The sequence below is a fragment of the Catharus ustulatus genome, chromosome 10 (assembly GCF_009819885.2).
Source record: "Catharus ustulatus isolate bCatUst1 chromosome 10, bCatUst1.pri.v2, whole genome shotgun sequence".
NCBI lineage: Eukaryota > Metazoa > Chordata > Aves > Passeriformes > Turdidae > Catharus > Catharus ustulatus.
In genome coordinates this window covers 26023611-26050529 of record NC_046230.1, presented here as the reverse complement: position 1 = coordinate 26050529, position 26919 = coordinate 26023611, and the positions used below count along the sequence as shown (strand labels likewise).

Genomic DNA, 26919 nt, shown 5'->3' with positions numbered 1-26919 from the left:
AAACACACAGTTTGGTTTATTGATGTAGTGAGGGGAAGGATTTGGGGATTTAATTCATCTCAAAACAAGCCTGATTATGAAAACATTTCCTCTGACATAAAACTATTAATTATTGGTCAATGGATTAGGAACTGCAAGCACAGAATGAGATAAGCAAATTGTTATTCTGTTACCAAAAATCTGCACAAATGGCTCCTCTTCATCTGGCCTAGGTTTCTGTTTGTCTGCCAGTTGCATACAAGGTGACAACTCCCTGTATTGAAAATCACATCTACTGTGGGTTTTATCTGCATTTCTCAGATCCTGTGTTGTCATGGGCTTTACCCTGGCCCAAGTTTAGCTGTTTTCTAAAATCTTGACCGTCCATGATAGCATCTGTATCATTTCAGGATTGTCTCACAGTTCCACCGTGAAGCTCAGACTTCCCAGCAGTTCTGGCAGGTGAGGAACCTGGGGAGCTCCTTGTGCTAGGGTGGAGGTTGGGCTGAGGGGACTCCTCTTCATTTCAGCTTTCTGTTTTTGCAGGCAGTGGCAGTGGTTCCAGGGCGCTGTGCTTCATCTGCAGGACTATTTCTAACGAGCCAGAGAGGTTGTGGGTGCTCCTCCTGGGCTGGTGCCCTGGCAGCAGGGCTGTGTGGGATGCTGAGGTCTAGAGCGGTGTCTCATCAGTGTCATCCCCCTCGTTCTGCCCCTTCGGGTGTGCCCCGCGCCCTGGCACTGCCCTGTGCTGGCACAGCATGTCTAGCAAGGATTTCCTAAACGATTTGCAAAGGAAAAAGTAAATGAATGGGTCCAGGCAGGCGTTGAGGGACGTCAGCCACAGCGTGGTCTCCTTCAGGTAGAACAGGGTGTTCTGGGCAGAGCAGTCAAACACATCTCTCGTTTGGCTCAAGGTGTAGGGGATTCTGGTGAAGTGGAATGGCACAAAACAAATGAAGAACACAGCAATTATGATGAAAACCTTGAGATTGACAGTCTTTGAGGATGCCTTCCCTGTGCTGCGCGTCCTTCTGTAGGATTTGTACAGCTCCTTGCTGATGAGGATGTAACACACCACTATCACTGCCAGGTTAACCCAGAAGATGAGCTGGCAAACGTAGTTCACAATTTCATGCCAGACTAAGCCAAACTCTGATTTCAGGAGAGCACACTTCCTCACGCTCCTGGGGGTTTTCTTTTTATTATTCAAGATCATGTTGGGTAGGGAGAGGGCGAACATTGCGATCCAGATGGCGGTGGACAGGAGCTTGGCGGCCAGCAGGCTGCGGGGCGTGGCTGTCCTGAACGGGGACGTGGCCTTCTGGTAGCGGTCAACGGTGATCAGGCCCAGGAACAGGATGCTGATGTACATGGTGAAGTAAAACATCACCTGTGTGACCTGGCACACGAACCCCCGCAGCTCCCACGACACCAGCTTTGCGTCGCTGAGGATTTTAAACGGAAAAGTCAAGATCATGAGGAAGTCGGAAATCACAGTGTTCTTGAGGAAGATGATGAAATTGGATTTGCTGGATATTTTAAAGAAGACCCACATTGCCAGGCCATTCATGGTGATCCCCACCAGGAACAGGAATGTGTAGAGCAGAGGGAAGATGACCTGGCTGATCCTGCTGTCGCTGGTGCAGTTGCTCTCGTTCCTGGAGGAGCTGAATTGGGTTGTGGCTTTCATCTGCATTGTGGTGTTCTCTCTTCCTGCAGAAACACACAGAAAAAAAGAAGAAATTGAGAGTTGTATCTGTTATGAGGCTTCAGCATTTTCAGTCAGCTTGGGATTGTTGAGTCAGTGCAGTGGTGGGGCCCCAGCTGGGCCAGGGCAGCTCCCAGTGTGGGGATTCAGTTGTTCATGTGCCTGTGTCTGTCTGGGCTCTGCCTGTGCAAAACACACTCAGGGGAGTTGATGTGCTGCCAGCTGATGCCCAAATCCCTGGCAAAGCTTTATTTCTTCCTAGAAGGCAGGAGCAGTTGGCTGTTGAAGAACAAAGCAGGTCCAGGTGCTAGGTCCAGTCCCAAGGACCGAGCCCGTTGTCCCCCAGAGCCAGGGCAGGGCAGGGGGGTTCCCTGGCAGGCTGAGCTCTGTCAGGGGTCCTGGCAGCCCCTCAGCTCTGCACATGGGCTGGGCAGGAGGGTCCCTGTGAGTGCCCTGGCAGGGGCTGCAGCAGCACCGAGCATCCCGGCCGTGGGGCTTGCGCCTCCCTCTGCTCCTCAGCCCGCGGTCCAGATGATGCACTCTGAGCTTCTGCTTCTGTTTTCTGCAGAAAAGGGAGAGAAATGAAATTTTAAGAAATAATTAGCAGTTTGCTTCCTGCCTTTGACTGACTCCCAGAGGCACTGTTTGTAAAGGGAGCAGGGATTTGTCAGATTGTGCAATTTTTCTGAGCCCAGAGCTCGTTCCTGTCCGCCCCTTTGCCCTTCTGAGTCCTGAGTGTTACCTCTGTGCACAACCTTGGTTCTTAAAACTTCCAAAGCACTTGAAAGAAATAGTGATTTGTTACTTTGGAGAAGGTTATTATTGAAGGAAATAATTCTTTGTTATGTGACTTGTAGAGCAGTGCTTCAAATGCTTAAGCTACTTACAGTAAGTCAACATTATGTGATATATACACATAATTGAAAGACTAAATATAAACAGTTACAATTAGATAAACCACACATTTCAATTTCTTTGGGATGTGCAAGACAGAACTTTAGGAGTTTCATTGTTTTTGCAATGGATTTGTATGTAGTAAGTGTCACACAGTTTTTTAAGATCTGTCTTCTGTTAACTGATCAGCTGCAGGATATTGATCCAGTTGGAGGGGCATCCTCTGACTCTGTCCTTGTAAATACACAGGGAATTCAAACAGCAGATTGCATTTTCCCTGCTGTGTTTTTGCCCCACTCTGCAGATTCCCTCTGGCACTGTTTGCACTCCCAAAAACAGGAGATGTTTTTGGGTCAGAGTTGTTTCCCCTGAGGTTCCTGCAGGTGATGACAGGAACAGGCAAAGGGATTTTCCTTGTGTCTGCTCCTTCCAGATGAGTGCTGGAGCTGAGAGTGTCACCAGTGCAGATCCTGCTGCAGGGTGTGGGTGAGGAGCGTGGTGGAGCAAGGCAGCAGCTGCAGATTACCAAAGCCAGCCTCAAATCCTGAGCAAGAATGCTCCAGAAATGGGTGGTGGCTGCTCCAACCTGCTGTGGGCTGAGCTGGGAGCTCAGCACCGTGTCTGGAGCTGTGCACATCCTCCCATCACTGGGTTCTCCTCCTCTTGGCAGTCCCTGGAGAGGGGCTGAGCTCTGCCCCGTGGTGCCTGGGGGTGCCCAAATCCCATTTTCCACTGCAGCCCCTGGCTGCCAGCCCTGTGCTGGGCTGGAGCCTGGAATGGGAGGGATCCCTGTCCCCCCCCGTGCTGGCAGCACTGGGGGATGCCTGCAGCTCCTCTGGGGTCACCTCTGCACTGGGGTCACCTCCCAGTGCCCCTGATGGTGTTTCAGGCTCTGCTGTGTCTGCCCCAGCTATAATGGAAAACTGGGGCAGGGAGGGTTTGTCCAGCCAGGAGTAAAACTTGCTGAGGTTTTACTCTTTTAAATCAGTAACAATGGAAACCTGCTAGGGCTCCATTAAATATAAAATTACTGAGATAGCCCTTTGTATCTGTCAGTTGAGGGTGAAGGACAGAAGGCCAGGAAGAGCAAAGCAGAGGCATTTCTGACGCTGGAGGGTGTGACCACAACTCTGCAACCATCCTGATCAGCATCAGGGGACATCTCAGTGTGGGAAATGGTGACCCTTGGTGGCCCCCAGTCCCTCTGGCTCTGGACATTCCTGCTCCCAGATCTCCAGCAATGTCCTGAGCAGGTCCCAGCTGTGCCTCAGGAGCATCCCACCCTGCCCTTGGCTCCCACATCCTGCTCATCTCGGATCCCGTGGAGCCAGCACCGAGCATCACTGGGCGTGCAGACTGCAGTGCAGGTGAGCAGAGTTCATTCTGAGTTATGTCAGGACAAAGCTGCAGCTCGTTTTCTATGAAAAACCCCAAGGCTGCAAATTTCCCGGATTTGATGCCATGTGCTTGTGTCTGTTTCAGTTTCCTGTCCTCTGAAACAGAATGCCAGGCACTTCCCCGTTCTGGTGTACTGTGATAGCTGTGGAGAATCAATACATGCATTTTGCTTTTAAATCTTTCAAAATTAATAAAATTCTGGATTATTTTATCACGAAGGATTTTAGGATGGCCTTTGCTGTTTTGGACTGAACCATCACATTGCTCAGTAACTGATAGCCTGAAATACCTTGGGTTTCTGAGGGACAGTTTTTCTATTTAAAGTATTTATTTAGTTCCCTCTTCTCCTTGTTGTCCAGTGAACAGTGAGTTGCATTTTTGTTTGCCACGCAGTTTAGCCTTAATTTTTTTTTTGCTCCAGTTTTAGGTGCTTAACTGGGCTGTTGCTTTCAGTTTGTTATTTGTGTGTGCATTGTGAGCTGCTGAACGAGCTGAGCGTGGTGGAGGCTGGGCTGGGAGCTGCATGGCAGAGGGTTTATCTGGTCTGTGACACTGTGGGACACGTTCCTCAGGTGTGGGTGGTTTTGTTTTCGTGTGGGTGGTGAAGCACGGTGTGGATCCCTCTGAGTGCTCCTCCCCAGAACTTTGCATTTTGGCTCACCTGTGCGACCTGTGCTGTCCTGCAGCCCCCGAGGAGCGTCTGGCGCTGTCCAGGTGGGTGGGGAAGGGGCTGCTGCCACCCCTGTCGCACACGGATACGGGCTGCTGGCATTTCCCTCTGCTTTGCATCCTGTGGGAATCGCTGCGGCCTTTGCAGCCTTCGCTTCGGTGATGCAGTGATGCAGTGATGCAGTGATGCAGTGATGCAGTGATGCAGTGATGCAGTGATGCAGCTGCTCTGCTCCTGCCGGCGGCGTGCGGGGCTGGAGATGTGCGGGATGTGTGGGGATGTGCGGGGATGGGGGATATTCAGTCCCTGGAGGATGTGCGGGGCTGGGGCTGTGCGCGACTGGGGATGTGCGGGGCTGGGGCTGTGCAGGGATGTGCGGGGCTGGGGATGTTCAGGCTGAGGATGTTCAGTCTCTGGGGGATGTTCCGTCCCTGGAGGATGTTCAGTCTCTGGGAGATGTGTGGCCCCTGGGAATGCGTGGTCTCTGGGGGATGTTCAGTCCCTGGAGGATGTTCAGTCCCTGGAGGATGTTCAGTCTCTGGGGGATGCGCGGTGCCGGGGCTGTGCAGTCTGGGGATGTTCGGTCCCTGGGGATGCGCGGTCTCCTGAGGATGTTCGGTCCCTGGAGGATTTGTGATCCCTGCAGGTGTTCGGTCTCCTGAGGATATTCAGTCCCTGGAGGATGTTTAGTCCCCGGGGGATGTTCAGTCTCTGGAGGATATTTGGTGCCCAGGGGATGTTCGGTCTCCTGAGGATGTGCGCTGCCCTGAGGATGTTCGGTCCCTGGAGGATGTTCAGGCTGAGGATGTTCGGTCCCTGGAGGATGTTCAGGCTGAGGATGTTCGGTCCCTGGAGGATTTGTGATCCCTGCAGGTGTTCGGTCTCCTGAGGATGTTCGGTGCCTGGAGGATGTTCAGTCCCCGGGGGATGTTCAGGCTGAGGATGTTTGGTCCCTGGAGGATTTGTGATCCCTGGAGATGTTCGGTTTGAGGATGTTCTGTCTCCTGAAGATGTTCAGTGCCCAGGGGATGTTCAGTCTGGGTCTGTGCAGGTCCGAGCTGTGGGCTCTGAGCTGTGGGGTCTGTGCTGGGGGAGCAGGGGCTGAGCTCCCGCCTGGCTCAGCTCAGGGGCCGCAGTGCGGGACCCTCAGGGTGCAGCCGAGCCCCCACTCACCGGGCACCCCTCACCCCTCATCCCCCACTCTTCAGACACCCCCTCACCCCACACCCCCCACTCATCAGACACCCCCATCCCACCCCCCTCACCCCTCACCCCTCACCCCCCATCCCCACCCTGCAGGTTCGGGTGCCCGGTTCGGTTCTGGCCCCTCAGCTCGGTACCAGCTCTGCTCCATGGAAAACCTGCCAGTCCCTGGTGCTCTGTAAAGGTTTGCTTTGATGTGGGGAGAGGGTTTGAGTTTCTGAAGTTTTGTGCTTGAACGTTCACTTCATTGATGTTTAAATTAAATAAGATTCAGGTTCCCATATGCTGTATTTTGGCTTTTCCTTTGTGAAGGAGGAGTGGAACCTGTCAGATGCAAACCCACATCTTGTGGCACTCACAAACTGCCTCAGCTGCTGTTCCCTCCTGGTTTGTGTTCCTAGTTTGGGTCTGCACAGTTCGAATTTGTGGTTTCATTTCATAGGGAGCAGGTAAGTACTTCTCAGTAATAATATTTTAATAGGTTTAGAGACACCTGGCAGCAGCAGCATTTAATCAGAAACACTAGGGAAAAAGAAATAGGAAATATAGAGGAACAGCACAAGGGTCTGAGCTCTGTGTTAACAACTTCTGATCACAAGCTAAAGTTCAGTAACACAATAAAAATAACAAGTTTTGTTAACACTAATCTACAGTAGCAAGTCAAAACAGCATCTAGTAATAATAATAATAGGGTATTAAATAATTTGTTAAAGATATGATACACAGAACTTGTTTGGAAGCACCTTTTTTTAATCAAGTAGAATTAGAAATTCCTGAAAACTGTTAATAAAATGTCCATTTTGAAACAGCAGTGTTTAAGGCAATACCATGACATTCATGTTGGTGTCCTTGCTATATCCCATCACCCACCCTCCTGCATGTTCTCAGTGATGTTTTCAGCTCCTTTCCAGCCTGCTGGAAGCACAGCTGTTTCTCTCAGTCAGTTTGAAGCAATAATAAATGGCAATTCACAATTGCTCCCTTTTAGAGACTCACCCTGTGTGGATTGCAGTGCTCTGGTCTCCTCTGCAGTGTTTTCTGACTCTGTCAGTGAGGGAGGGGTGTGTTTGGTTTTGTGTGCCTGGCACAGTTACTTATCTTCCCTAAACTTCCTCTTTTTAAATAATTCTTTCACTTTTTAAAAAACAAATATCTCCTGACCACTCCTCCATCCTCGCTCCTGGTGGTGAGCAGTCTCAGAGTCGAGCTCTCCCTGGAATTCTGTCTCTGCTGCTCTGGCTGTCACAGCAGAGGGTTAACATCCTGACTTTAATTAATTACCCTGCTAATGGTCCTGTCCTCCTGTCCTGGGGTGCCAGGGGTGAAGCAGCCGGCAAGGGCTGGCAGTGACAGGGGCCCAGAATTATTTGAAATTAACTTCAATTCATAGATTCTTTTCAGTAATGAGGAAATCTTCCCAGTTGGGCTAATTAGTGACATTTGTCCCTGTGATATAACACCCCACGCTGGAGACAAACACCCCCAGGAATATTTTGGGTGTGAAATTTGCATTCCTCACTAACACCTGAAGAAAACCACTTCATGTATTGCTGTTCCTGACCTGGGACAGTTCTTGCCTGTTTGTCAAATCATTAATTCAAAATAAGAACTTTAAGTATCTTTTCTCTATTTACTGATTTCCAGACCCTGGAAAGTCACCTCATTATCAAATGTAGCTTTTAATTTTAATAATATTTCTGATTTCTCTGTAGTGAATTCCCTGGTGATGACAGCTGGAGGGGGCAGTGAGGTGATGTTGGGTGAGGTTGTGTGCCCTGTAGGGACACCTGATATCCCAGGAAGATGCTGAGCCTTACCCAGCTGCTCACAGCTTCACCCTAGAAATGTCCAAAAGTGATTTGGAAATTCAAGACTTTGCAGGAAAACTTGAATGAACTAGGTGTGCCAGCCTTATTATCTGAGAGACGCTGCTTGTCCAAAATGAGTTTGAAAGGTGAGTGAGGTGCTCACCCACCAGAGCTCTGGAAATGTGAGTGGGGTGCTCACCCACCAGAATCTGTCACCACAGCTTTCCTGCAGGGTTCATTTGCAGGCAGCATTTGCAGGCAGCTCTCTGTTTTGGTGCTCAGCTGGTGTGCAGCACCCTGGGCGTGGGCAGGGGCCACCAGGGCTGGGGCAAGTGAGCCCCTGGTCCAGGGGCCAGGGAGGGTCATGGGCTCTGCAGACATTTCCCTTCACCTGCTTTGCTTGTTCTGAGTTTGTTTGTTTGTTGGGGTTTTTTTGGCAGTAATTTTCATTTTTCATCCCTGCTGCTGAAGGTTGTTGAGTGCAGGTCTCTGAGTCACTGGGTGAGCTCAGCAGGGACAGCAGGGACAGCAGGGGCAGCAGGGACAGAGCAGGGACAGCAGGGACAGCAGGGACAGTCAGGACAGCAGGGGCAGCAGGGACAGAGCAGGGACAGCAGGGTCAGCAGGGGCAGCAGGGACAGCAGGGGCAGCAGGGACAGCAGGGACAGCAGGGACAGCAGGGGCAGAGGGGACAGCAGGGACAGAGCAGGGACAGTCAGGACAGCAGGGACAGCAGGGACAGAGCAGGGACAGCAGGGGCAGCGGGGACAGCGGGGCCAGCAGAGACAGCAGGGCCAGCAGGGACAGCAGGGACAGTGGGGACAGCAGGGACAGCGGGGACAGAGGGGACAGTGGGGACAGCAGGGACAGCAGGGTCAGCAGGGACAGCAGGGACAGCAGGGGCAGAGCAGGGACAGCAGGGGCAGTGGGGACAGCAGGGACACAGGGACAGCAGGGACAGCAGGGACAGAGGGGACAACAGGGACAGCAGGGACAGCAGGGGCAGCAGGGACAGAGGGGACAGCAGGGGCAGCAGGGACAGAGCAGGGACAGAGGGGACAGCAGGGACAGCAGGGACAGCAGGGACAGCAGGGACAGAGCAGGGACAGAGGGGACAGCAGGGACAGAGGGGACAACAGGGACAGCAGGGACAGCAGGGACAGCAGGGACAGCAGGGACAGAGCAGGGACAGAGGGGACAGCAGGGACAGCAGGGACAGCAGGGACAGCAGGGTCAGCAGGGACAGAGGGGACAGCAGGGACAGCAGGGACAGAGCAGGGACAGAGGGGACAGCAGGGACAGCAGGGGCAGCAGGGACAGCAGGGACAGCAGGGACAGCAGGCACTCCCTGACAGCCAGGAGCAGTTTGGGAGCAGCAGTTGTGCTGCTCCACACTGAAGTCAGGGCAATCTTTGCCTGTTTGAAGTCTGGAAATGAGGGAAGGTTCTGCATTAGGTCATTGGCTCCTGCTGCAATGGGTGTTTTGTTTATTAAATGTGCAATTTACAGATTATGGATTTTGTCTGCATAGATTTTTGGAAAATCTGGTTTTTAAAAGTATTAAGAGCTTTTGTTGGGGGAATGGCTTTAGGCTGACAGAGGCTTGGTTTACATTGGGCATGGGGAAGGAATTGTTCCCTGTGAGGGTGGGCAGGGCTGGCCCAGGTGCCCAGAGCAGCTGTGGCTGCCCCTGCACCCCTGGCTGTGCCCAGGGTTGGACTGGAGCCCCTGGGACAGTGGGAAGTGTCCCTGCCCTGGCAGTGTGGAATGTGATGACCTTTAACGCTCCTTCCAAAGCAGTGTGTGGTTTTCTGGAGTGTGGGGCATCCCTGGCAGGGCAGAGCAGCTGAGGGGAAGCAGTTTTGTAAGAGCACAAACGGGAACATCTAAATGCAGCCAAATGAGTTTCACTCTGGAACAGAGAGAAAATAACTTGCACTGGGGTGAGTCAACTGTGCTGTTACATAACCCTGAATCATGCCTCAGATCCCACATTGCACCGTGTGGGATCTCAAGTAAAATCCTTCCATGCCAGTTGATTTTGTGGTTGGATGCAGGTAAAACTGCAGGAATTTGCTGACTTTGTTCCTTCTCTACACCTGGCAGCGTTGAGAAGGGCAGTGTCAGGCACTAACAGGGATCCACACTGTGGAGCCTCACATGGAAATGGACAACAAGTGATTTCAATCATTCACAGCACCTCATTTTGCCTCCTTTGTTGTACAGGTGAGGTAAGAGAAGTGATTTCCTAAATTTGTGATGTCATGACCAGCACAGGTTGAGTGCCTCGCTGTGGTTAGGTTCACTGCTCTCATGGGCACCATGAACCAACAGGTTATTTTTGTACCAACAGCCTTTTCTATTTCAGTGCCCACAGCTCATTTTGGTATGAATCCATCACAACCACACACCCCAGCTGAATTAATCACTTACCTGTTAGGCTGCAGGTCCAGTGTCAGAAGATTCAGTTCTTTATTCAGTCTCTGAGCTTCTGTAGCTGTTCTAGCTAGGAGGATTTTAAAGGAAATTTTAGTTGGTAAATAACATCCTTTTTTTACAAGATTTCCCCTTCTTGCCACAGAGAAATTATTTACTGGAATTTGTTCTCCTTGCCACTGGCACCTCTTGGCTGCTGCTGGCAGGTGGGAGCTGTGTTTGCAGTCCTGAAAGCGATTCTGGTGCTCGCTCAGGGTGTGCAGAGCCCCGTGTTTGTGTGGGAAGCAGCTGTGCTCACTCTGGGGAATGATCCTGGGAGGGAGAGCCCTGAGGACAGGGCAGAACGTGCTGCTGTCCCTACTGTGTCCCTGTGATGTCCCTGCTGTCCCTGCTGTCCCTGCTGTGTCCCTGCTGTGTCACTGCTGTGTCCCTGCTGTGTCACTGCTGTGTCCCTCTGGTGTCCCTGCTCTGTCCCTGCTCTGTCCCTGCTGTGTCACTGTGGTGTCCCTGCTGTGTCACTGTGGTGTCCCTGCTCTGTTCCTTCTGTGTCCCTGCTGTGTCCCTGCTGTGTCCCTGCTCTGTCCCTGCTGTGTCCCTGCTGTGTCACTGTGGTGTCCCTGCTCTGTCCCTGCTGTGTCCCTGCTCTGTCCCTGCTGTGTCCCTGATGTCCCTGCTGTGTCCCTGCTCCAGAGCTCCTTCCCGGTGAGCAGCCCCAGGGGAGAGCCCTGAGGCACATGTGGCTATTTCAGATGTTGACCCCGACCTCCAGCCCCAGTACATTTAAACTCAGGCAAGTCCCTCTCAAAAATCGAAAGGAAACAGGGTGTCAGATGGGTTTTCTGTTTTGCCACAAATCCCAGGTGTTTGCCACGGTGGAAGTTGCAAAAGCATCCCTCTGAGCAGCTCTCCACACATGGGGAGTGCTGTTTTCCAAACCAGTAACTGCCTTTGTTTTGGCACAAGTTCAGCTTGGTGGCACCTGCATTAGTAATTCAAACTTTTTACCTTGCTGAAGAAAAGCATCAGATAAATGGGACCTGCTGCAGTTCTGTGCTGAGGAAGCAGCTCCAGTTTTATCCTGAACAGCTTAAGCTCATCTCTAGCTCCAAATGTATGAGAATTTTAATTACTTAGTGGTTACTGATTTTCTTTCAGTAAAATATTCTGACTGAAATGTGTTTGCACCTTCTTGGGGTTATGCCAGACATTCTACTGAATTAAGTCCATGCTGGAATTTTAGAGCAAGTCAGGCAGCTCCTGTTCTAACCAGAGCTTTAGGGGAAACTTATTTGGGACCCACCTCGGACCACCAGCATGGATTAGAAACATGGATTAGCTGCCTTGTCTGCACCAAAATGACATCCCTGGTTGGTCAGAGCAGTCTTGGAGCAGCTGCTGTGTTCCTGGCTCGGGTGCTGAGGTGTGAGGGCAGCTCTGGCCCCCTGAGCCCCCTGAGCCCCCTGAGCTGGGGGTCCCAGTAACAGCTGGGGCTCTGCCCCCCTGGAATGGGCTGAACGCCTCTGCCAAGACGTTGATTGAGTAAAACACAAACAGACGGGGATGCAGCAGTGCCACTTGAGGGGAAAAAGCACAGACAGAACAAGGAAGGGGCTGAGGATGGGAAGTATCAAAATAACTCCACTAATGAAGTGCTGTGTTTGCTTCTCCTAAAGCAGGTCCCTGCTGAGCCAGCAGCCTGCCCTGTCGCTGGCACTCGCTTGCCCTGGGGTCAGGATGAGCAAAGGGAAGGGCTCCTGACATCCTGCAGGATCAGGTTACTCAGGTAAGGCGAGCACAGAGCCGTGCACCCTTCATCAGCTGGGTGTGTGTCAGCACCTCTGTGTGCATGGATGGTGTGAGCCAGGGAAATCACAGCGCTGTGCCAAAAGGAGCAGTCCCAGGAGGGGAAAATGGGGAGCTCCTGTTCCTCCTTTGAGTGCCAATGCATCTGTTCTCCTAAATTTGTTACAGAGAAAGGTAATGAATTGGAGACTGATTTCAGTTCTTTCTAGGAAAAACAAAAAAGGTGTTAGTCCTGAGACTAAAGGTGTTAGTCCTGAGGTCACATCTTCCTAATCCCTCCCTTGATCCTGGGAAGTTATTATTAGTTTAAAACTGTCCTTCTTTAGGAAAACCCCTCACCCTCTGCACTGGCACAGATTGGGAGTTTTACATGATGTAAAAAGCAACATTCCTGGTCCAGCTCTGCTTTGGGTCTCTGCAGCTTCCCCACAGCCTCTGCTCTGTGCTCCCAAATTCAGCAGCCCCCTCGGACTGAGCCCACCCAGAGCCCCAGCAGTGGCTCCTGCTCCCTTCTCTCCGTCTGCCATGGTCATTTCCAGAGTGTCCCTCAGCTGTGGCACATCCCAGGGAGATCCGTTCCTTTGGTGGATGCTCCCCCCCAGTTTCTGCCACTCCTGTTTTCCTGTCACTGTCTGGGTCCCTGAGCTGGTCCAGGGTCCCTGAGTCTCTGATCATTTCTCATCTGGAGTCACCACCAGGTCCTGTTGGGAAGCTGCATCCAGTGCAAGAGATTTATTGACTTATTGTTTTATTGACTTATTGATTTATTGATTTATTGAGCAGTGCTGAAATAGTGCGTTCCAAGCAGTATTGCTAAGAAATGCATAACAAGGTGATTTAGTTTTTTCTGGGACAGAAAGATGCAGTCACACAAATGACAGCACATCATCAGCTCTTTACAAATTAACTTCTTCTTCCCATCAGTTTTTTAGTGTGTTCTAAGATTTAAATAGAGAGGAGGATAAAGAGATCAATAATATTTTGTGATTCCTCAGAGCTAAAAGGCCACAAATACTTAGAGGAGAACAGTACAGGGAGAAAAGAGCCTCAGTGCTTTGTGTTAGATCCTCAGTAACTGCAGAGAAGGAAGGCACCAGGACAATGCCAAAGCCTGGCAGATGGATGTCATGGAGTCATTTCCAGCATTTCTTTGGAATGTTTTCTGTGCTCATCTTTTCATCCTGTCATTCCTGGGGAAGGCCTCTTGGAAAACAAGTCTTAGTGAAATAGTCTTAGTGATAACAAGGAGAAATAGAAGAAAATAAAAATACAGGAATGTGGGCTAGGGAGGAGATTTCTAGGATTTTCTTCATGTTTGATTAAAATTGGGAACTCTGCAGGACAGTGGCTTTTATTCATGTTTGGGACACTAAACTTGTATTGTGTTCTTTCTGTGTTGCATTTAAAGAAGAGATGAAAACTTGTGCTTCAAACAAAGAGAAAACCCCCAAAAAACCTTGCAGCCACTTGCTTAAATTTAGTAAAAGCACAAGGAAATGATTCATGCAGAAAGTGGATGTTTTCTAATAGTGAAAGCAGCGAGCTGGGGTGTGCTGTCCCCATCCCTGTCTGGCTGAGGGTGTGTTGGTCCCCAGGAGGAGCTGGGGGACAGAGCCAGCAGGGCTGGCAGCTGCTGCCACCGCCCAGGCTCAGGGGGACATCCCTGTCACTGCCAGGTGGGACATTGGCACTGCCAGGGGGACATCACTGCCAGGGGGACATTGTCACTGCCAGGGAGACATCACTGTCACTGCCAGGGGGACATTGTCACTGCCAGGGAGACATCACTGTCACTGCCAGGGTGACATTGTCACTGCCAGGGGGACATCACTGTCACTGCCAGGGGGACATTGGCATTGCCAGGGGGACATCCCTGTCAGGGGACATCACTGTCAGGAGGGACATCCCTGTCACTGCTGGGGGGACATTGTCACTGCCAGGGGGACATCACTGCCAGGGGGACATCCCTGTCACTGCCAGGGGGACATTGTCACTGTCAGGGGGACATTGTCACTGCCAGGGGGACATCCCTGTCACTGCCAGGGGGGACATCCCTGTCACTGCCGGGGGGACATTGTCACTGCCAGGGGGACATCCCTGTCACTGCCAGGGGGGACATCCCTGTCACTGCCGGGGGGACATTGTCACTGCCAGGGGGACATCACTGTCACTGCCATGGGGATATTTTCACTGCCAGGGGGACATCATTGTCACTGCCAGGGGGACATCACTGCCACTTCCAGTGGGACATCCCTGTCACTGGCAGGGGGACATTCCTGTCACTGCCAGGGGGACATCCCTGTCACTGCCAGTGAGACATTGTCACTGTCAGGGGGACATCACTGTCACTGCCAGGGGGACATCACTGCCAAGGGGACATCACTGTCACTGCCAAGGGGGACATTGTCACTGTCAGGGGGACATTGTCACTGTCAGGGGGACATCCCTGTCACTGCCAGGGGGACATCCTTGTCACTACCAGGGAGGACATCATTGTCACTGCCAGGGGGACATCCCTGTCACTACCAGGGGGACATCCCTGTCACTGCCAGGGGGACATTGTCACTACCAGGGGGACATCCCTGTCACTGCCAGGGGGACGAGCAGCAGCGATGGTTCTGGGTGCTCTCCCTGTCCCCAGGGCAGCTGCATCCCCAGCCCTGCTCAGCTGGGCTCTCTGTGCCAGGAGTGCTGGGGGTGCCCAGGAACACCTCTAAAATCAGCTTTGAGCGAGAGTCTGGAGGGAAGGACACAGGGAATGCTTCCCCCTGCCAGAGGCAGGGAGAGAGGGGATATTGGGAAGGAGTTGTGCCCTGGGAGGGTGGGCAGGCCCTGGGGCTGATAGCTCAGAGGAGCTGTGGATGCTCCATCCCTGGATAATTTTTTAATGTGAATTTATTTAAAAGAGAAGGGTAGAGCTTAGGGATAGAGCTCTTCATTCTGCAGACTGGGTAGGAGTTTTTGTGATACAGTACCCAGGCTTCCTCCCCTTATTGAATGTGTAAACTTTTAGCAAGAGATGTCAACTTTTAATCCCTGATAAGTGGTTTCTGATAGATATTTGTCTTTTCTGCCAAAATATCATCAACAGCACTTGAGATTTTTAGCATGTCTACAGAAGCAAATGCTATCATAAAAATTAATTGTTTCTCTCAAATGGCAGCCTTGGACAGGAGTTAAAATCCCACTTGTGTGCATTTGGTGCAGTTTGTGGAGGGGAAACATCCTTACTGCTTTTTTCTGACTCAAACAGTGATGTGCAAAACCAAGTGCATTATTCAGCTTCCTCACATCCTGACTTCCCTTTGGTTCCAAAACAGGGCCTTCAGGTGCCAGCCAAACAAAAAGTGTCCCCTTGGGATTTATCTGAAGGTGACAAAAACCCTCCCCTCTGTCCTGGGCACGGTTTGGGACCGCTGGTGTCGGCAGGACAGGGATGAAATGTGAGCAGCACCACTGCTGTGCCACACACCCTGGTTTGCCATCTGCTGGGTGCAGCAGATCCACAGGCTCACGGGGGTTCAGCATTTCTGATATGTGCTGTGTTTTGTGTAGGATTCTTGTTTCTGCTAGTCAGTGAATTCCAGTTTTACAGCAATTTACGGGCTCCAGAGGGCAGCACAAACATTACTGTGACTGCTCCAAGCAGGAGTTTAAAAGTTCGGTTCCAGTTATAAATGTTAAATATTTACTTTACAATTAATCTATATTATAACTGTGTAAATTCTTCAGAATGTGTCAGAGAGTGGCTAAAAAAATTAAAGAAAGACTGCTTTTGAAAACAAATGTGTAAGATTACCTTTGAAGTCTGACAGAGAGATACATGTTTTTATCAAATTGCAGAGTGCATGTTGCCATCTCATAAAAGGGGCTTGGCACATGAAGATGTTCATGTCATGCTTTTGGTCTGACATGAGACTCTTGTTCAGCAGTAGCAGTGAGAAGCTTTATGTGACACAGAGCAGCCCAGAGGTTTTGGGCTTTTCCAACTCTCATTTACAAGTGGCAGGCTTCAAAGTTACTCTGCCCATTTAAGTTCTCAGTCCAGAAATCAGATTTAATCTAAATTGTGCCTCTACAGAGATGTATTTATCTCCTTGTGCACTGATGGGTCAGCAGGGCTCTTCCCACAGGGGCTGTCCCCTGCTGTGTCCCCTGGATCCCCCTGTCCCCTGGATCCCCTGTCCCCTGCTGTGTCCCCTGCTGTGTCCCCTGGATCCCCTGTCCCCTGCTGTGTCCCCTGCTGTGTCCCCTGGCCTGGGGCTGTCCCCTGGGTAGAATCCTGGCACCGGAATGCTTTGGGTTGGACAGGACCTTAAAAACCATCCAGCTCCAACCTTGTCATGGCCAGGAACACCTTCCACCAGACAAGGCTCCTCATTAATTAAATGAGGTTAATGGGTCTAATTAGCAATAAATATTCCTTTCTCTACAATACCCCACTGTTTCCCCCTCATTCAATTTTTATTTTGAGTTGATCTTGGCACACCTGGTAGTCCAGTTGTCCTGGGTGTTTATGGAGCATAAAAATCCATTTAAAGATTGCTGTTGGATCCTATTTCCAGCATCCTATTTCCATAACAAAATATGTGGGATCCATATTATACAGGCATGTGTGTGGTTCCAAACAATCAGTATTCCAGGTTTGCCAAAGTCAAGAAAGGATACGACCACCTGGTGGAAGTGTGTCAGAGGCAGAGCTGGCAGAGTGGAGGAGTTTCCAGTGACAGCCTTGACCCAGATTTCTTTTTCAAGAGCCTTGAACAGTCCAGTTAATGGTCCAGCTCTGTTGTCATAAGCAAATGCAGTGTCATGTATGAGGCTGTGCAATTGTCCCTCAATCTCTGGGGTTTTTTAAATGAAATCAGTATTTCTGGAGTTGTGATGTTATGTACATTCTGCAATAGCCAGGCTTGCATGAAGACAGCTGAACAAACTGAATTACTTTTGAGCCATGACTTTCTGCTGGATTGGAGCCTTGGGTTAGGGTTAGGGAATGATTTTACCTGACAATTGTAACTGCCAAATCCTTTTTCAATCTCGTTATACTTGTTTCTTTTATTTCCGCAGTTTTCCCAAAATATTTAAGGTAGGCGAGGACAACTAGGAAAAGTTTGCTATAGAAAAATAGAGAAAATACACTCATGCTGAAATTGCAATTTTTGAGTTAAAAGCCTTATTCTTATATAATTTCTATCCATTTTTGAGGGTTTATAAAATAGTTCTCATGTCTTGAACAAGCTGATGGCGGAGTGTGACTGCAATGGGCCCTGCCTGTGCAGACTCCCCTGCCAGCACCAGCAGGAGGGGCTGTGGGTTGGGTTTATGTCCCCAAAACCCCGGTGTGCTGCTCAGTGCCTTTGACTGTCCTCAGCAGTTACTGCAGCCTTTAGCCAGGAGATTGCACAACAGGTTTGGAGCGGAGGATTTGGTTTCAGAAAGGGAAAAGATGCTGAAGTCTTGTAAAACACTGAAACTGCCTTCAGTAAGCAGCAGGTTTTGCTGAGCAAAGCTGGGGCGGTTTCTGCAGCGCCCACGGAGTTATTTGGGTACAGGATTGCTCCAGTTCTCTTCTCTGTCAGGTTCCAAAGAATCACCTAACTAAAAGCGTTAGGAGCACATGGATTTTCACTGGGTTTAATGAGAAAAAAAAAGGGAGGGGATTTAGGGGGCAGATGTGTAAAGCTGAGAGCCCAGAGATGGGTGGCAGGTGCTGGGTCTGTGTCTGGGTGCATTGGCCTGGCAGTGCTGAGCAGATCTTCCTCTCATTCCAAACTGAGCTGTTCAGAAAAGCTGTGCTATTAAAGTACTTCACTACTTGTTACATCATTGAATATTTATTTTAAAAACATACTGAATATTAAACCACGTTGGGAAGGTAATCTGCATCCCAATAAACCTGCTCTTCAGTTCCCAGGTGTCCTTGCCCCCTCTGCCCCGAGCTTGTGACGGTCACACCCGGTGGGCAGCATTGAATGATGCACAACTGTGTCCGTGCAGGAGCTCTCTGGGCACATTTCCAGACAGTTACCGTGTTTGATAGTCAATGTTTGCTATTTGTAGAGCAAACTTAACTCTGCTTTCATTGCACAGAGAGAGCCAGTGCTAGCGAGTAACGCCAGAGCGAATTTCCCTGGCTCTCTTCTTTCCCAGTCCCTGCAGACTGAGCGCTGCGGGTGTGCTCAGGCACTCAGGTGCTGGTGGCTGCCCTCGAGTAAAGCTGCAGGATGAGCCCTGTGGGGGCTGTGCTCCCCTCTCTGCTGCTCTGTTGTGCCTCAGAGGACGTGCAGGTGGGTGAGGGCAGTGTCGGTGCCCAGGGCGTTCCTGGCCGTGCACCTGTACAGCCCCGAGCTGGAGCCGCGGGCGCTCTGCAGGAGCAGGGTGCCCGTGGGGTGCAGCAGCTGGCCCCCAGAGCCCCGGCCCTGCTGGGCCGTGGAGAGCACGGAGCCGTCGGGTAACTCCCAGGAGATCTCCGGTTTGGGGATGCCCAGCGCGGCGCAGTGGAGCTGGAGCGCTGCCCCGGGCGGGGCGCGCACGGCTGGGGGGGCTCTGCCCACGATGCGCGGGGCGTAGGCTGAGACCACCACGGCAACGCTGAGCGAGGAGTCCCCGGCAGCGTTGCTGGCCCGGCACAGGTAGCTGCCCGTGTCCTGGGCAGAGGCTGCCCGGATGAGCAGGGTGCCGTTCTCCAGCAGCACCAGCCTCCCGCTGGCCTGCGGCCGCTCCAGGACGCGGCCCCCGGGCAGCGCCCACGCCACGCTGGGCCTGGGGCTGCCCTCGGCCAGGCAGTGAAGGGACAGCGGCTCCCCGCTCACACCCTTCACCAGCCCTGCAGGGCTCAGGATTTTGGGCTTCTGGGCAACCTCCAGCACCATCAGCTTTTCTATGTAGCCCACCTGGTTGCGGGCGGCGCAGCGGTAGCGCCCGGCGTGCCGCCCCTCGGGGCTGGCGATGGTCAGGGTCCCGTTGCTCCCCGTGGCAAACTGGGGTGTCCTGATGCTGCTGGAAAACCACGTGCCGTTGGGCAGCATCCAGCTGATGTCTGGGGGAGGGTTTCCATCCACGGAACAGTTCAGGGTGATGGCTTTCCCGGGTTTTGCTATTATTTTTTCGTTGAAAGGGTTTCTGAACATTGGTCTCCGCAGCATTTCTGTGACCTCCAGCTGCACCACCAGCACAGTCTCTCCCGCAGCGTTGCGTGCCACACAGATGAATTCTGCTGTGTCCGAGGGCCTGATGTTGCGGATCTCGAGCGTCCCGTTCCTGTGCACCACGATCCTGCTCCCGTAGTACGGGGCTGTCAGGAAAATGTTATCGGGCATGATCCACATAATCTCAGGAGCAGGAGTCCCTTCTGCCCGGCAGTCGATGTGCTTCTTGGAGTGCCTCACCGCCGTCACCTTCATGATGGTTTTGTTCCTGGACACACCGTTTATGGTGGGGGGTTTGGCAGCCACGTCCAGCTTGTACAGCTTGGTGTCGTCCCCGCCAGCGTTCCGAGCCACGCACAGGTACTCGCCAGCATCCCGCAGGCCAGCCCGGCCGATGGACAGCGAGCCATTGGCGTGCAGGGAGTGCCTGTCTGTGGACGAGGAGATCATCTCACTGGAAGGCAGCAGCCAGAATATCTGCGCCCTGGGCTCTCCAGCAGCTTCACAGTCCAGCAGGGCTGTGTCTCCAGCTGCCACTGTAACGTGTGTCTTGTAATTGTGCTTTATCTGAGGGGCTGCCACAACGACCGTGACGTGGATCTTCATCTCGTCCCTCCCCAGGGTGTTCTGGGCGTAGCACGTGTAATCTCCTCCCTCTGCCACTCCGGCTTTGTTGAGGTACAGAGTGCCGTTGTCGAAGAGGACGAGCCTGCGCGCCCTGTGCCCGCTGTCATCAGCCAGCATGGCATTGTTCACCACCGTGCCGTCCGGCAGGCCCCACGAGATCTCTGGTGTGGGCGACCCCGAGGCCTTGCAGTCCACTCTGAAATCCTTCCCGTATGGCACCAGTTTCTTGAACTGCTGTTTGTGCTCGATCTTGGCTGGTTTCATTGTGACGCCGACTTTCATCAGGATCAGATCATCCCCGATCCTGTTCCTGGCGACGCACAGGTAATCACCTGCGTCCTTTTCTGTAACTGCCTCGATAGCCAGGGATCCGTTGGGGTAGACGTGGATCCGACTTCCCATTCTGTTGTGGGGAGAGAGAGGAAAAGAACGATGGAACCAGGTGCTGGGGGTGCATGCTGAGCGCTGGAAGGGGCTGAGCGAGTCAAGAGCACGGTACAACACGGGAGCCTTTCCCAGAGGCACTGTGCCCACCCAGCGTGTCCCACCCTGATGTCACTGTCCCACCCTGATGTCACTGTCCCACCCTGATGTCACTGTCTCACCCTGATGTCATTGTCCCACCCTGATGTCACTGTCTCACCCTGATGTCATTGTCCCACCCTGATGTCACTGTCTCACCCTGATGTCACTGTCTCACCCTGATGTCATTGTCTTACCCTGATGTCACTGTCCCATCCTGATGTCACTGTCCCACGCTGATGTCATTGTCCCACCCTGATGTCGCTGTCCCACCCTGATGTCACTGTCCCACCCTGATGTCATTGTCCCACCCTGATGTCACTGTCCCACCCTGATGTCATTGTCTCACCCTGATGTCACTGTCCCACCCTGATGTCATTGTCCCACCCTGATGTCACTGTCTAACCCTGATGTCACTGTCCCACGCTGATGTCACTGTCCCACCCTGATGTCACTGCCCCACCCTGATGTCACTGTCTAACCCTGATGTCACTGTCCCACCCTGATGTCATTGTCCCACCCTGATGTCACTGTCTAACCCTGATGTCACTGTCCCACCCTGATGTCACTGTCCCACCCTGATGTCACTGCCCCACCCTGATGTCACTGTCTAACCCTGATGTCCCTGTCCCACCCTGATGTCACTGTCTCACGCTGATGTCGCTGTCCCACCCTGATGTCACTGTCTCACCCTGATGTCATTGTCCCACCCTGATGTCGCTGTCCCACCCTGATGTCGCTGTCCCACCCTGATGTCACTGTCACTTCTGGTGCTGTGTGGCTGTGAGCAGTGCTGACTCTGCCAGGAGCACCCTGAGCTGGGGCTGTCTCTCCCAAGGTGCAGCTGAGGTGTTACTGTGGGAGGGGGTGTGGGGAGAACCCAAAGGTCGAGGTGGCAGAGATGAAAGAAGCCCCTCCCTGCTGAGCCCTGCTTCACTAATCTGTCACAAGGAGCGTCCCCTCCTCCAAGCTGACAGCCGTCAGCCAGTGCATGATGGCAGAGTAACCTTAACTCAAATATACTCGTACCTGTTTGGAGACCTCTCCCACTTGGGGCAATTGATGTGATCTGTGATTAGGTCTGTTATTAGATATAGATTCTGTTAGAACAGATATTTCGCCACTGTTAAATGCTTAAAAATTTGTTTAGTGCTGTAATAGCCTTTTATGTCAGCACCAGAGCGGACAGTGTCTGAAGCCCCAGAGAGGTGAAGGAAAAGAGGGATCATACCTGTGCCACTGGTCCACAACAGCCTTGGAGGGCAGCCTCCAGATTATCCTGGGCTCGGGCTCCCCGCTGGCTGTGCAGTTCAGCAGCAGCCTGTCCCCAAAGCTCAGCCGGGTCAGCCGTGGGGAGGCGATGGCGATTTTCGGGAGCGTGTCTGTGCGCTGCAGCTCGAGGCTGACCACCCTCCTGTCCGAGCCCGTGGAGCTGGTGGCGATGCACTCGTAGGTGCCGCTGTCGGCGGGGGCCAGGCTGCCCAGGTGCAGGGTGCCGTTGGGGAGCACCAGGAGCCGGGGGTGCAGCAGCTGCAGGGGTCTCAGGGCGGTGCCGTCGGGCAGCACCCAGTGCACCGCGGGCTCGGGGGTGCCCTGCGCCGTGCAGGGGAGCCGCAGGCTGTCCCCCAGCGCCCCGGACACGCTCTGCCTCTTCTCCTCCAGGATGCCGGGAGGGGCGGCCACCACCTGCAGCTTCACGGCCAGCGTGTCCGAGCCCGCGGCGCTGCTGGCCCGGCAGCTGTAGAGGCCCCGGTCGTACACAGTGACCGCCCGGATGACCAGCGTGCCGTCCGGCTCCACGCGCGCTCTGTCGCTCGCCGAGGACGCGGAGTGCGACAGGCGGGTGCCGTTCGCCAGGAGCCAGGAGATGGAGGGAGGCGGCCAGCCCTGGGCTCTGCAGGCCAGCGCCACGCTGGTGCCGGAGTGCGCGGTCAGCAGGCGCTGGGGGCCGCGGGCGATGCGGGGCGGAGAGGCCAGCACGGCCAGAGTGACCAGCAGCCGGGCCACGCCGAGCGCGTTGGCCGCCGTGCACAGGTACTGACCCGCGTCCTGCAGCCCCGCCCGGGCGATGAACAGCGTCCCGTTGGCCAGCACTGCCCAGCGGGCACCTGCGGGGCCGCGCCCTGCGGACAAGGACCTGTCACTGTCACTGCCCTGTCACTGCCTGTCACTGTCACTGTCCTGTCACTGCCCTGTCACTGTCACTGTCACTGGCCATCACTGCCTGTCACTGTCACTGTCACTGCCCTGTCACTGCTCTGTCACTGACTGACACTGTCACTGTCACTGCCCATCACTGCCTGTCACTGTCACTGCCCTGTCACTGCCCTGTCACTGACTGACACTGTCACTGTCACTGTCACTGCCCATCACTGCCCTGTCACTGTCACTGCCCTGTCACTGCCCTGTCACTGCCCTGTCACTGTCACTGTCACTGCCCATCACTGCCCTGTCACTGTCACTGCCTGTCACTGTCACTGCCCTGTCACCGTCACTGTCACTGTCACTGTCACTGCCCATCACTGCCTGTCACTGTCACTGTCACTGCCCTGTCACTGCCCTGTCACTGCCCTGTCACTGCCTGTCACTGTCACTGCCTTGTCACTGTCACTGCCCATCACCGCCTGTCACTGTCACTGTCACTGTCACCGCCCTGTCACTGCCCTGTCACTGACTGACACTGTCACTGCCCTGTCACTGCCTGTCACTGCCCTGTCACTGTCACTGCCCTGTCACTGCCCTGTCACTGCCCTGTCACTGCCCTGTCACTGCCTGTCACTGCCCATCATTGCCTGTCACTGTCACTGCCACTGCCCTGTCACTGCCCTGTCACTGCCCTGTCACTGCCTGTCACTGCCCTGTCACTGTCACTGCCCTGTCACTGTCACTACCCTGTCACTGCCCATCACTGCCTGTCACTGTCACTGCCTGTCACTGTCACCGCCTGCCCCCGGCTCTCCTCTGCCCCAAACACCTGCCCACCTCCGCTTGGCCCATAACCAAGACAACAGCCATAAACCCCAAAGAAATCAGAGCATTTTGCATATAGAATGGCAAAGTAAGAATGAAGCTCAATCTCCAACAGGGACAAAGTTTGGATAAAGCAGATGGAGCTTTGCAATCCAAACCTGGCACAGCTGTGACTCGATTGGAGTGGTTTTCACCACATTTTTCACTTGTCTCACTGTTCTGGAATAGCAGGTAATGTACAATAAATACTGGATTCTTCCCACAATAAGCAAGGAATTATAATTAAACATAGTTTTGATTTTTTTTAACCATTTCACTAAAGAGCTGTTCCAGAATCAGCACTAAGATGCTCCAGCAATTCTCTGTTGCTGTTTCTGAGTTTACCTTTCACTAATATTTCACAGTACCCTGAAATGAAGCAATGCTTGAGTTTGGCACACAGAAAAGGTGCTGAATTACAGGAGTAATGAAAGGAAAATTCGAGAGAGGTTTATCAAGCTCACCTGATGGTATCTTGGTCCACTGTATTGTTGGAGGGGGGTTCCCAGTAGCTTCACAAGGAATAAAAGCATCAGAATTCGCCGGCAGAGTGTAAGCAGCCAATTTCCCTCCCACTATTCTGGGCTCTGAGAAACGGTTTCTGCTGGCAGAGCCTGAGGTGACGGCACTGGGGGTGCTGGTGGTGTCCTGACCTTGTCGCCGTTCAGCCCAGGCACGGGCAGAGCTGTCCTTGTCCCTTCCCCACGGGGCTGCGGTTTGTGGTGAGTGCAGGGTGTTGCCCCTGTCCGTGCCCTGGGGAGGTGGCCCGGGCTGGAGCTGGCTCTGGCCACCCCCCCGTGGGGGTTCCGAGGCTCCGGGGGCGGCTGTGGTGGGAGCAGGGACTGCAGCAGGGCTTGGCACGGCTCTTGCTGGGGCGGTGGGATGTGCTCCCTGCTTTTCCTGGACGTCTCCCTCCCCCAGCTGCAGGTAGGGTTTTCCTCCTGCCGTGGCAGTGGCTCGGATGTGCTGAGCAGGCACTGGCGTGGCACTGACCGCAGCAGGTCGGGCACTCGTGGCACCAGGGGGCTGGTCCAGCCACGGGGAGGTTTGGAGAGCCATGGTGGGGGTCTGGGCAGGGCTAGCAGCTGGTGCTGTGGCCAGTTGGGTGCTCCTCTGTGTGACTGGTGTGCTCTGGGGTGCCACGGTGGGGCTCTGGGCAGTCACACTGCCAGGCAGGGATGCTGCTGACTGGGTGCTCCTCCAGGTGCTCCTCCAGGTGCTCCTCCAGGTGCCCGGGGCTGCTGATGTCGGTGGGGCTGCCCTGGGCCTCTGCTGAGGTGTCTCGGGGCTGGCAGGGACCCCCAGTGCTGCTGCTTTGGTCATGGAGCCTGCATGGGTGCTCCCAGGGAGAGGCTCTGCAGGTGCAGGGCTCAGAGGCACAGCTGGTGGTGTGAGAGCTGTCACTGCAGGGGTGGCTGCACTGCTGTGGGCTGCAGGGGTGGCTGTGCTGGCTGCAGGGGTGGCTGTGCTGGCTGCAGGGGTGGCTGTGCTGGCTGCAGGGGTGGCTGTGCTCACTGCAGAGGTGGCTGTGCTCACTGCAGGGGTGGCTGCACTGCTGTGGGCTGCAGGGGTGGCTGTGCTCAATGCAGGGGTGCCTGTGCTCACTGCAGGGGTGGCTGTGCTGGCTGCAGGGGTGGCTGTACTTGTTGCAGGGGTGGCTGCACTGCTGTGGGCTGCAGGGGTGGCTGTGCTCGCTGCAGGGGTGGCTGTGCTCACTGCAGGGGTGCCTGTGCTCACTGCAGGGGTGGCTGTGCTCACTGCAGGGGTGGCTGTGCTGGCTGCAGGGGTGGCTGTGCTCGTTGCAGGGGTGGCTATGCTGGCTGCAGGGGTGGCTGTGCTGGCTGCAGGGGTGGCTGTGCTCACTGCAGGGGTGGCTGTGCTCACTGCAGGGGTGTCTGTGCTGGCTGCAGAGGTGCCTGTGCTGGCTGCAGGGGTGGCTGTGCTCACTGCAGGGGTGGCTGCACTGCTGTGGGCTGCAGCCACATGCTGTGGAGCTGCTGTTTTATGAGGCCTCTTCCTCCTCTGACCTCTCCTTCCTCCCACTCTGAGTATTTTACTTTTGGTGGCTCTGGTGTTGGTTTGAGGAGCCGTATCCATGGAGGAGGGGGACGACCGGGGCGCTTCTGGGCTAGATGGATTCGTGGAACTGCTTAAGTTATTTAAGGCTGGCACATTTGATACTGAGTTCATATTCAGTTGAACACCTGTAGCCACATCTGTGCTTCCTCTGGCAGATCCTGGCCTCCCAAAATTGTATTGATGCTTTTTCATGCCTGGGATACGTCCTGGTCTAACAATTCGCCTCCGACCTGAAATTTTCCTTCGTCTCCCGTGGTGCTGCTGGAGCTGGGGTGGGCGAGTTGGAACGTCCTGGATAACCCGAATTTGCTGATGAGCAGCCAAAGTCAAGGCCAGTGGTGGATTTGGGGTTCCTCCTTTCTGAGTACTATGAAAATAAATGGGGCCAAATTCAGAGCTTGGTGCATTGACTGTCACCACAGGGACCTGGTGATCTGTTTTGGTGGAAACATTGTCAATAGACTCGGTAAAAACATGTAACCTGTCTGCTGGGCTTTGGGGAGTTACAGCCTTGCTGGTGCCCGTAGCTTCTGTTGTGGGAGTCATGGATGCAGACTTTAGATGCTGGTTATTACTTTCCCCAGAATATATTGACTTTTGCCCAGCAGGGAAGAGTGTGGATGTTCTGCTTGGTGCAGTTGATTGTTTCACATTTGCTGGTGTTTGACTCAAACCAGATCTTCCCCATGAGTCTGTAGGTTTTGGAAGCGTTTGTGGCCTTTTGCTGGCGGGTGCCACGGGGTGTGAAGGAGGTGAAGGTGGGGGAGCTGCTGGCTCTGTGAGCAGGAGGGAGCTGCTCCAGGCAGGAGTGGCACTCGCAGTCTCCTTGGGCCCTGCGGTGATCATGAGCTCTGTTGCTCTCCCCAGAGCAGATACTGGGGATCTCTCTGTCGCTGCTATCATGAACTCTTCTTCTGGAGATACGAGATCACCAGATGTCTCCTCCCCATCCTCAGGTACCTCTGAGAGCTTGTGCACTTGAATGGGTGGTTCTGTTGCAACTTCTCCCCGTTTGTCTGTCACCGTCAGGTTCCTCTTTGTTTTCTCCAGCAAGGCTGCCCAGCGCTGTGGGTCAACTCTCCTGGCTGAGGAAACAAACTGCCTCCTGTGTCCCCTGAACCTCCTGCCTGCTCTGTCTCCGTGGGGCCCGTGAGGCATTTTCCTGTGGCTGCTCCTCTGGCGTGCACTCCCTGTGTGCCGGCTGCTGCCTGCTGCTGCTGCAGATCCCCCAGGAGCTGCCAGGGTGGCTGCAGTGCCCAAGGGATGTCTGTGTGCTGCAGCAGATCCCCCGGGAGATGCCAGGGTGGCTGCAGTGCCCGAGGGATGTCTCTGTGCTGCAGCAGATCCCCCAGGAGCTGCCAGGGTGGCTGCAGTGCCCGAGGGATGTCTCTGTGCTGCAGCAGATCCCCCAGGAGCTGCCAGGGTGGCTGCAGTGCCCGAGGGATGTCTGTGTGCTGCTGCAGGTCCCCCGGGAGCTGCCAGGGTGGCTGCAGTGCCCGAGGGATGTCTGTGTGCTGCTGCAGGTCCCCCGGGAGCTGCCAGGGTGGCTGCAGTGCCCGAGGGATGTCTCTGAGCTGCAGCAGATCCCCCAGGAGCTGCCGGGGTGGCTGCAGTGCCCGAGGGATGTCTGTG

General features: G+C 53.8%; 3 protein-coding genes across 4 annotated transcripts; all 3 read right to left on the bottom strand.

The window, feature by feature from the left end:
• P2RY12 (purinergic receptor P2Y12) lies at positions 1 to 6955 on the bottom strand. Of its 2 annotated transcripts, none has more exons than XM_033068806.2 (2): positions 6849 to 6955; positions 1 to 1692 (listed from the first exon to the last, which is right to left on the bottom strand). In XM_033068806.2, the coding sequence occupies exon 2, from the start codon at positions 1673 to 1675 to the stop codon at positions 650 to 652; it is 1026 nt and encodes a 341-aa protein (XP_032924697.1). In that variant the 5' UTR covers positions 1676 to 1692; positions 6849 to 6955; the 3' UTR covers positions 1 to 649. The 2 variants fall into 2 exon arrangements, with proteins under 2 accessions (XP_032924697.1, XP_032924698.1); XM_033068807.2 differs by lacking the exon at positions 6849 to 6955 and adding an exon at positions 4641 to 4898.
• Positions 6956 to 18162: 11207 nt separating this feature from the next.
• LOC117000787 (immunoglobulin superfamily member 10-like) lies at positions 18163 to 24623 on the bottom strand. The gene is made up of 3 exons (XM_033068804.2): positions 23673 to 24623; positions 21431 to 22322; positions 18163 to 20080 (listed from the first exon to the last, which is right to left on the bottom strand). Exons 1-3 carry the CDS (start codon positions 24529 to 24531, stop codon positions 18175 to 18177), a joined length of 3657 nt encoding a protein of 1218 aa, XP_032924695.1. The 5' UTR covers positions 24532 to 24623; the 3' UTR covers positions 18163 to 18174.
• Positions 24579 to 26516, bottom strand: LOC117000883 (immunoglobulin superfamily member 10-like). The gene is made up of 2 exons (XM_033068939.2): positions 25192 to 26516; positions 24579 to 24590 (listed from the first exon to the last, which is right to left on the bottom strand). Exons 1-2 carry the CDS (start codon positions 26443 to 26445, stop codon positions 24579 to 24581), a joined length of 1266 nt encoding a protein of 421 aa, XP_032924830.2. The 5' UTR covers positions 26446 to 26516.
• Between the last annotated feature and the right edge of the window lie 403 nt (positions 26517 to 26919).

Excerpts from the sequence above, each read along its gene's own strand:
- P2RY12 (XM_033068806.2), bottom strand. The coding sequence starts at position 1,675 with ATGCAGATGAAAGCCACAACCCAATTCAGCTCCTCCAGGAACGAGAGC.
- LOC117000787 (XM_033068804.2), bottom strand. The coding sequence starts at position 24,531 with ATGACCAAAGCAGCAGCACTGGGGGTCCCTGCCAGCCCCGAGACACCT. Across the intron at positions 22,323-23,672 it reads GTGGACCAAGATACCATCAG|GGCGCGGCCCCGCAGGTGCC; the intron begins GTGAGCTTGATA and ends CCTTGTCCGCAG. Across the intron at positions 20,081-21,430 it reads GTTGTGGACCAGTGGCACAG|AATGGGAAGTCGGATCCACG; the intron begins GTATGATCCCTC and ends TCCCCACAACAG.
- LOC117000883 (XM_033068939.2), bottom strand. The coding sequence starts at position 26,445 with ATGCCTCACGGGCCCCACGGAGACAGAGCAGGCAGGAGGTTCAGGGGA.